The following is a 10,462-nucleotide window of genomic DNA, read 5'->3' as shown; positions in this document are numbered from 1 at the left end:
TATGAAACTGTTGTGAGCTAAACAAATGAATATTTTCCCAAAGACTATTTATGAGAATGCTTTGTATAAAGATACATTTTACTGACTGTCTTCCATTTATGTTTATCCTCAAATTCTAGTGTCTTGATGAGAGAGCATTTGCTTTTTTAACTTAAATTGTATCTAAGGTTTATTACACTGTCCCTGATAAACTCAATTGGTTAACACTTTGTAAACCCATTAAGCTGACAGTCAAGATATAAATTATTTTATGCAAACCACCACCACTGCCTGGGTATTTATTTTAACCATACAACCCTTAGTTCTAATATCTTTCATTTAAATTAGTTTAATTTCATTAACTTCAGATAAGCTTTATGGCAGATTCGGAGAGTATGCAGAATAATGTGCAATAAGATACTAAAAGCGATAGATACCAGGAACAGGTGATATAAATTTTGATGAGATCTTCATGAAATTCCAACACTCAAAAAGTGCCCACTTAGTTTCAACTTTTCACAATGCTACTGAAGCAATAATATTTAATTGCTGCAGGAATCTTGATATTGGAATTCATATGACATAACCCAAACATCTGAAAATACTGTGATTAGATATGTAGAATTTGAGAAGGGAAAAATGCATGTCAACCATTAGAAAACACATATATAATGCCTGTTCATATAATGTTTCATATTTAAATTAAGGTTTTATGATATCAATTACAATTTGTTTTTTTTAATGAAACACATGACCACATAAGTATTTTTCAGGAAATTTCTACAAACAGGTCTTTATCTTTTTCGTAGTTTAACAGTCAAGAGTACAAGGGGTTCATTAATTTACATAAATGGGTGTCATTTAGACTATATTCAAGCTTTTATGCTGCAAAGTGCCAAACCTTGCATACATAATTCTCTATTACAAGGTCAGCAAACGGTTCACACTTATTTTTATTTAAACGACTCCATTTATTTAAACTTCCAACCAATAGCTGGCTACTGACAAAGGCCACAAACAGTACATCTGGGACAGCATACAGTGTAAAACTGACAAAACCCGGGGAAACACCTAGCGAACAAACCTAAAAGCTGCAGTTTCTTGCTGGTGATAAGAACAGCTTATAGAAAATGTTGTTGGTTTAACTTGCTGCCACTATCGATTCTCTTTAACCTTCATTCACACAGAGAAGCACGTTAATGCTCCATTTAAAAAAAAATTAGGGAATCCCCCATAATTGTGATTCAAAATATTTAGGCTCAGAAGGGAAAAATGAAAAAAAATGGTCTTGCTATACAACAATTCTGTTTTATGCCTTAATTCTAACAGAGAATCAGCTCCCTCCAAAATTCAGAATTGCACATAGTAAGGCTGTTAAAAGTACAATAAAAATCTGCACAAAAATCAAACTTGAGTCAATATACTGTACACTTTCTACAATATTTATGTTGATAATGAATACAGAAGTGCCGTCAATAAAATTTACAGTAAGATCATTCAAATGTGGAATAACTGATTGGAAAGTACTGTACATTATGGTTAGTACAAGACCCAAAGCTTATGCATTAAGCCTTAAAGACTGATCTTCTCTTCTCCTTGATGAAATGTCTATATCTATGGAGTCTTTACCAACTATCAGTCTTAGTCTTTTAGCCTGAGGAAGTGGAATAAATTCATCTTCAAATTCATCATCGTAATCATCATCCTCCTCCTCAGAGGATGATGATGACGATGATGATGAAGGGGGGGGGGGGGGTTTAAAGAAAAATACGAATGACAACGATAAAGTCTCTTTCGCAGGCCGTCAACGAAGCCTTCGCAAAATCTCTCCCCCCCCACCACATCCCTAATGACACTCGCTCACTGCTTCTCTCCTCCCTTCCTCCCCCTCTCCCCCACCCACACACACACACACACACAACAACAACATTTCTCACCTGCCCCCCACACCAAAAAAAAGTAATTTATAAATACACGTATATATATAATAAAAAATCCAATCGGTTTTCTCTCTCTCTCTCTCTCTTTCTCTCTCACTCGGGGAAAAAATAAAAGCCGGCCGGTCTCACTCTCTCTCTCTCACACACACATATATATATATTATATATACACACACATAAGACGTACCTACTTTACTCTCCTCTCTCCTCAAGGGCCGAAGTTAAAGAAATGTTTTAAAAAAATGTGTGTGTAAAAAAAAACACCTCGTCGTCGTCGTCGTCGCTTGGTTTTGCTCGTTTTTTTTAAAAAAATTCTCCCTCTCTCCCCCTCTCTCTGTACATGTGTATAAGATTATAAAACACACACGTCGCTACACACACACACACACACGCACATATATATATATAAAAAAATTAAAAAAAAACACCTCCCTCCCTCCCCCTCAGGATGAGCCGGGGATCTTCTTCCACATTTGTGGAACGGTTTCTAGAAAATTATCATAATCCAACATGGCGGCGGGTCGGCGGGGGAAAGGCTCACAACAAGTCCCGCACCGGCGGCGCGGACAGGACAGGGCAGGACGGCCCAGCCCGCAAATAGTGCGGCGGCGGCGGCTACTACTACGACGACGACGACTGCAGCCACTGAGGCCGACCTTCCCTTCCCCCCTCCTCCTCACTCACTCACTCACTCCAGCCCCAGCACAGCCCCACAGCGCCGCTTCACCCGGCCTCCCTCTTTGCCTCTGCCGCGGGGCGAGGCGCAGTCACTCGCTCCCTCCATCACACCGTCACTCACTCACTCACTCACTCAGTCAGTCAGTCACTCACTGTCTGTCTGTCTTCTTCCTCCTCTTCGATTCACTCTCGCTGCTCCGCCGATTGTTTTTCTTCTCAGTGTTTGCAGGGAGTTAAATGTCCGTCCCGCCTCCTCCTCCTCCTCCCTCTTCTTCTTCTTCTCCTCCTCCCCCCCCCACTCTCTTTCTCTCCCCTCCCCCCTCCTCCTCCCTTTATCCTCCTCTCCTCCTCGTTCTCTCTTCCTCCCTCTCTCTCTCTCTCTCTCTCGCTCCAGAAGCCGCGGCGGACGCTCACAGAAAGTAGTTCCACCCCTCCTCCTCCTCCTCACTCACTCACTCACTCACTCGTCGAAACAATCCATTTTCCCTTTAAACCTCGCAGTGTGGGGTTGGTCATGGCGGTGGGAGCTGGTGGTCAGATCTGGAGGCAACGTTGACCATCCGAGCCTCCCCCCCCCCCCCCCCCCTTTCCTTCTCCCTCCCCCCCCCTCTCCCCCACCCCTCCACACTCCCCCCCCCTTTCCTTCTCCCTCTCCCCCCCTACCCCCCACCCCCCCCACTTCCTCTCCCTCCCTCCTCTCCCTCCCCCCCCCCCTCCACACTCCCCCCCCTTTCCTCTCCCTCTCCCTCTCCCCCACCCCTCCACACTCCCCCCCCCTTTCCTTCTCCCTCTCCCCCCCACTCCCTCCACACTCCCCCCACCAACCCTCCACCCACACCAAAAAAAAATATCAATTTTATTCCTTTTTTTAAAAAAATATTATTATTTGTTATTCATCGAGACATCTCCAAATTCTTCTCTCCCCCCCCCCCCCACGCCCACACTTTTTTTTCGTGACAAAATGTCCTGCCTGGTTTGTGTGTGTGTATGGGGTGGGGGGGGGTGTTGCTGACTTGTCTTGTTTTCCTTTCTGATTTGCACCTTTCTCTTGGTGTAGTATTTGTAGGAAATTTCCCCCCCCCCCCCCTCTCTTTCTCTCTCTCTCTCTCTCCTTCTCTCCCTCCCACCCACCAAAAAAAAAGAAAGCCATTGTCTCTACTCTTCCGAATCAATGCAATCCCAGTGAAGCAAGTTTCATTGGGAAGCAGTTCATATTCCGCCCCCCCCCAAAAAAAAAAAATTGTTAAACAATTTGCGATATGTTCCGGTTATTTGCTATATCTTATGAAGCGGTCGGTCACTGGTGTTGGATTTTTTTAAAAAAAACACTGATGGATTTTAAGGGAGAAAGGCGGGTGATAAATTTGCACCGCGACTGGAGGGAGGGGCGGGTGTTAAAGAGTATACATTAAGAGCGTACATGGAGCGTACATGTGTTTGGTGTTACAAAAAACATCCTCATATCTTCCGCATGCCATTTGGTGACTAAAATGGCCTTTGAGAAAAGTCCTTTTGTTTGTGTTGGCTTCTACAGGGAAGCTCGGAAAAGTAATCAGTACAGAGGTTGCTTAAAATGCATAAAACCTTACAACAGAACAATATTAACAAGTAGGAGGGACACTGTAAAATAGTCATCTCGATTTGCCACTCCTGATTTTTAAAGATCTGTTCTTTTGTGTACCATTACTACCCAGGAACACTGAAGTTGAGCAAGTGTAACTGTTCAGTACATCCAAGCTGTCACCAGGAAACTTGGCATTTGCTCAAAATGATTACTCAAAGTGTTAGCCTGGCTCAGGTGGTAGCCTCTGGAGTCAGAAGGTTGTAGGTTCAAGCCCCAAATCATGACTTTGATCTCATAAATTCTAGGCTGTCACTGTAATACAGGTCTGGGGGTATACTGCATTGTTGCAGGTGCTGTCCTTCCAATGACATCTTAAACTGAGGTCCCATCTTTCTGTTTGGGTGGACATTAAAAATCCTATGGCACTATTCAAAAAGAGAAGGGAGTTTCTCTGGCATAGTGGCTAAGAATTCTGCAGGTAAAATTGGTCATTCATTTCATGACTATTTGTAGGACCTTGTGTGCATTTTGTTTGCTACATTTGCCAACATTATACAGTCATTTTACGTAAAATTCTGTGAAGCATATTGTGATGTCTTCCTGACATGAAAGTCACTATATCAAATGCAAGGATAACAAGATGGGGTGTAGTGACAATTGAAGATAGTCCATTGCAGTAAATGAACATTAACCATGACAATTGCCTCATAGGGAAGAAACTTGCAAGAGATTGGAAGAGATTGCAACATTTTTTCTTGTGGGATTAGATGATTTTAAAATTATCAACAGCTGGAAGTCAACAAATAGAATGCTCCTTTGCAGCCTACATAATGGAGCAGATTTTCTGGAATTGGCTTTATATGACTGTTCCAGAACTATGCCTTTAGTAATAATAATAATCCTTGCTTTTGATATAGCACCTTATCACGTCGTTGAGACGTCTCAAAGCGCTTCGCAGAATATAGTGTAAAGTGAATTGACAGTATATTTTGTGGGTGAAAAATGGTTGCCCTTCATATCCGAAGATGGCTGTTCACACAATTTGAACACCTGGGTGCGTAAATTTGTTTATAATGTAGAAGCTGCTGCCCGCACAGCAACCACATTCTTAGGTAGTGAGCAGTGTAACATGGTGTCAAGGAATATCCAAGAAGAACAGACCACTTGCTAACCGCACTGACATATTTCCCATGACAATATTGTGACATTTCTCCCTCAACTGTTTCACTACTTTTGCAAGTTGGTTTCTATGTAAAAAATGGAATAGCAGTAGTTAAAATTCTGAGCAATACCAACAGCAAGAAATTGCGTTTATAATAGTTTATCTCATGTATTGATGTTGGATTGTGCATTCCCTCTTGAACATTTCAGAACTGAAATTGGTAAGGCCTGGCTGGTTTCAAATGGAAATTGAGCGGCTGAATTGTAAACATGAAAAAGACTGATTAAAATTTTAAAGATCCAATCCTTTGTTCAACATTACCACGGAGGAATGCTGAAGTTGAGCAATTATAGAACAGTTTTGTACATCTAGATCTATACTATTACCAACAGCTGAAACACAACTCAAAATGATGCTGGAATATGAGTGAAAGTTCTTTACAACTGTTCTTCACAAACACAAGAACTCATCATGGTTAAGAATCTCAAGTCCAGCTACTGAGATTTTTTTTTGGTCAGCCGGGTATCTGATACATGCAGAAACCCATAACCATGCTTAAGAGTATCTAAAGCAAACTGAGATTTCCACGTATTCCACCTACACATGGAAATCCCAGAGATAAATTGTTGGAATGGAATGCGCTCTCTTTTCCTGGAGGGACTCATCCTGCTTACCTAACTCTGGAAAGAATTAGGTGCAGGTTGGCAAGAGCAAAGGCTTGGGACCCCAGAGTATGCATTGGGGTACTACTGGAGTTTAACCAGCTAAAACTGCATAGCTTACCATTAATATTGCTGTCCGACAAGCTTTCCAGCTGCTTGTCCGGCTAGAATCACCCTACCTGTGAGGGCTTTGGCTTGCAGGGTTAATAGGAGCTGAGTGGGATGACTGCCTGCCCCCAGTGTCTGGTCTGCCCTTCAAGGTCCTGCAGATGAGCCAGGAGCAGAGTTTCTGTTTTCTAGTTCTGGAGCGCATCATCTCCATAAGGAGAGGGGGCCTCATACTCATCTTACCTATAGCTAGAAAACACAAGACAAGAAATAGCGATCCTCAAGTGTACACTGGGATTGCTGAGATTGAACCAGTTGAAACTGTGAGTTTACCAATTTCCAACTGCTTGTACAGCAATGTCTACCCTATACTTCAAAGCACTCTCTTGCAGGGTTACTAGAAGTTAAATGCCCTTCATAACAAACGTACCCTACAAAACCCATTGATGAAGCAGAGAGGCAAGTTAATTAGCAACACTGGAGTCCTGTGGACATGCCTAGAATATGTGTTGGATAACTGATTCCATCACTGAGCATTCACTCATCTACATATTAGACTTGGAGCCCACTTAATCCAAGAGAAAGACTCTATTTAGCCGCCCCCAGTTGTGCAGTTTCCGTACCTTTTCCCATATAAAATATAAAGAAAGGAAGAGTGCATGCTGAGTAAGCAACCAATGTTATAAGAACCTGGTTTGCCCTGCCTTGATGAAGTGTATTAACAACACTTGTTTAACTTTCCTTGTGTTAATGCCAAAATTGCTTGAGCAATTACTCAGATTTGGGCTCAGGGCTCGGCATAAATCTTTGAAAGAAAAGCTTTTCTCATATTAATTTTTTAAGAATAGACTTTAAAATATGATTGTAGATTCAGGGCTTTTTGCTCTTCATCACTAGTTTACTGAAGTACTGAATATTGTTTATATCACACTGGAAAAAAAACAATTGAAAATTATAAAAGGGATTCAAAATAAGTGTGACTTTTTGACTATATTGAAATATATAAATTTAGCAGCAAATAATAGAGTTAAGGTTGTGGTCACAAAAAAAACTTTAAACAAAGGTATTTTCGTATTTGTTGCCTTTAAACAACAAATACAAAAATACGTAAACACTGAAAGTAACAGGTCAGCACGTGAAGTAAGCATTATTACAGGAAACACGAGAGTGCATCTTAGCTGCTCTTTGTGAGTGTTCTCAGCGATTACCTCAGCCTGAATTTGAATCTTGGGGTCTCTACCACTGTTAGTATTTATAGTTCTGTTTATTAATTTATATTAATCCAAGAAAACAAACCTGAATGCAACCTGCAATTCTGCACATGGCAAAAGTCAAATTGTACTTTGCGCTTTCCTGCACCAACATTTTTAATTAACTTTTAATACCTAATCTGCCACCAAACTTTATGATTAACTTATTTTTAATTCCCCTAAATAGTTGCGCTTGTTTTTACAGTAATTCATTATCTTATGAAATGTGGAATACTGGCAATGATCAATACACAGTATTGTTTACCAAGAAGGACCTCTACCCAAATAACTTTGGGATGCCTTGCATTGATAAAGGGACACGTACACTCTTAATGTAACTTGGGGTGTTGAGGATAATTATAGAGCCCCTCCTGCTGATATCTAGCTCTGGATAGACCTGGGATCTTCTTAGATTGTATACCTCAGCAAGTCACCGAATGATCAGAGAGATTAAACAGACATATTTTTTTCTGATAGAACCACCCCTTTCAGGAGAGATTTAAAACTGGGTAATGAGGTATTTACTCCTTACAGTGTAACTTCAGTAGCCATCTTTGGCAACGTCTTTACAAAGATACACTACTTCCTTTGTTAAGTGCAGTGAGAACACTTCACATAATGGAGCCACTGCACAGTTGTACACTGTGAGACAGCTGCCACACCTCAATGCTGGAATGCACTGATAATTCACAGTTACACAGAGTAGAACCATAAAATCCACAATTCTACCAAGACACAGATAAAACCTTGCTATTTAAATGCATACAGTTGGACACTGAACCATCTACAAAGATTCCCTGAATTATATAAGGCATGACTGCATCGATCATCTTATTTGGCTTAAAAGGGTATCAGTTGGGAGCACTCTTGCGTCTGAGTTGGACAGTTGTGGGTTCAAGCCCCACATCAAGTCTTGAAACACACAGTCTAGGCTGACACTCCAATACATTGCTGGGGTTGTGCTGTATTGTTAGACCTGCCATCCTTTGAATGAGACTTTAAACCAAGATCCCTTTGCCTGTTCAAGTGGATATTTAATATCACGTATCACTATTTGAGAAGTAATGTTAGTTTCTCTATGTATCCTGGCCAACAATCCTCCAGGGAAAATTTGTCATTCACTTCATCGATATTTGTGGCACATCGCTGTATGCAGATTGGCTGTGAAATTACACAGGTCATTACACTTTACAGGAAATCCTGCAAACCATGTTGACGATGTGATAAAGTGCTATATCAAATGCAAATATTCTTATAATTACAAGTTAAATATAATCTGACATATTTAATAGTAATAATCCTTGAATTTGATATTAGCACCTTATGTCAACAATGTCAAAGTACAACATTGCAATGAACAGCTGATCTGCTTCAGCAGTGCCAAACCAACAGCAATGAGACGTCAAATATAAGCGGTTTTATTGAATTTCGATCATTGACTAGGAGGACTCCATGGTCTTATTTTAAAATAGTGGTGCGGGATCTTTACCATCTACGTGACAGGCAGAAGTGATCAATGTTTAATATTAAATTCAAAGGACAGCATTTCCAACAATGTAGCATTCACTCAGTTCTACACTGGAGGATTAACATAGAATTTAAATGCTGGTATGGAGCCTGAACCCACATCCTTCTGACTCAGAGGCAAGAGTGCCATCTACTGAGCCAAAGCGACACCTCCTGATTGTTTTATTCTTCCCTGTTGTGTATCTTTTATGAGTGAGGAGATATGAAGCATTTCAAATGAAATGATCAACTTGTGAACACCAATTGCAGTTTGAACAATTTCCTTCATATGTTTGGTGGAATGGATCTACCTTCAGGCTGTTAATAATTTATATGTCCAGTTATTGCCATGTGGAAAATGTCAGTTTGTGTGTTTGAGGTCTTAACTCAGGAATGATCCAAATGTGTGCAAGATGGAAACACTGAGCTCACAAGGGAGAGAGGCAACACTGTGAAATGATGAGTAAACAGGAACCGAAAAGATAAAGGACATCAGTAATGGTATACAGGTATACAGGATATGACTGTAACAAAAGCCACAGTCAAAGGTAATTGAAACATTTTAACTCTACCACAACAACTTGCATTTATATAGCGCCCTTCACCCAGAGTAGCATCCCAGAGCTTTCATTGAAACATTCCAACTTTACTGTTACACGACTTGTCGATGCTGCTTTGTAGTTAGATGAACTAGGCTTCTGATATTTCCTCCCTGTGGCAACGTGCCTGATTCCTGTACTGGAGTAACTTAGGATAAAGGGTCTTTTCACATGGCTGGACAGTTGTGGCAAGTCAAGCCAGGTGGACAGAGGAAGATGTTTGATTCTACGACACTGGACTCATTTCAGAAACTATTTGATGCTGCAGTAGGGAGCTGGATGACAAGTTGATATTTTAGATTAGTTCAAAGTGGGTTAAACGGTCTTCTTCATTACAATCCTCTCTTTTGATCTTGTGATTTCCGTTGGCTGATGTTGTGTGACTACTTTTCTCTCCCAGTGCTTAGTTCAAAGGCAAGAGTATTGCCCACAAAATTCACAGTCAATCCACTTTACAATATATTCTGTGAAGCGCTTTGAGACGTCCCAACAGCATGATAAGGCACTATATCAAATGTAATGATTATTATTAATAAAGGCAGAGAAACCTGGCACTAGGCTGCCTTACTTCTCCTTCAGTCTCAGGAGGAAAAACAAAAGATGGTTACCTGCTTTCAAAAACAAACTGGGATTACTAGTACAGTGTGGGAACATTAGAATTCAGAAAGCACTATTCAAAAACATTCGCTACGGTAGAGCCCAGCATTTCTTCTGCAACAGCAGCAAAAAAAATAGATTCTTGGATTCTGTGGTTCCTGGCTTGCTCAACATCTTGTGTTTAACTGACTGACTGTTCAAGTCTGTGCAGTTTCCATGAATGCACATATATTCGATGCCAAGAATGTCATCATTGAATGCGTGTGCCAGTTACCCAGGCAGCAAACATGACTCTTTTATTCTTGCTGGACAGGACACTCACGCAAGAAGTGACACAAAAAAAGGACAATAACCACAAAATGATGATCAGCTATGCCCCCATCACCATCCTCACCTCCAGTGCACACAAATCTTCTC

At 40.9% G+C, this 10,462-nt stretch overlaps 1 protein-coding gene across 1 annotated transcript in view; it reads right to left on the bottom strand.

The window, feature by feature from the left end:
* Positions 1-929: 929 nt before the first annotated feature.
* kmt5b (lysine methyltransferase 5B) overlaps positions 930-10,462 on the bottom strand; it is a 15,870-nt gene continuing 6,337 nt past the window's right edge. The window contains exon 7 of the mRNA XM_042341534.1: positions 930-1,690. Coding sequence (XP_042197468.1) covers positions 1,538-1,690 — 153 coding nt within the window. The 3' untranslated portion in view covers positions 930-1,537. The remainder of the gene's footprint in view (positions 1,691-10,462) is intronic.

The sequence above is a fragment of the Callorhinchus milii genome, unplaced genomic scaffold, assembly GCF_018977255.1.
Source record: "Callorhinchus milii isolate IMCB2004 unplaced genomic scaffold, IMCB_Cmil_1.0 Scaffold17, whole genome shotgun sequence".
Classification (NCBI taxonomy): domain Eukaryota; kingdom Metazoa; phylum Chordata; class Chondrichthyes; order Chimaeriformes; family Callorhinchidae; genus Callorhinchus; species Callorhinchus milii.
Note: the sequence above shows the minus strand (reverse complement) of the source record. Positions and strands in the feature narration are given on the sequence as shown.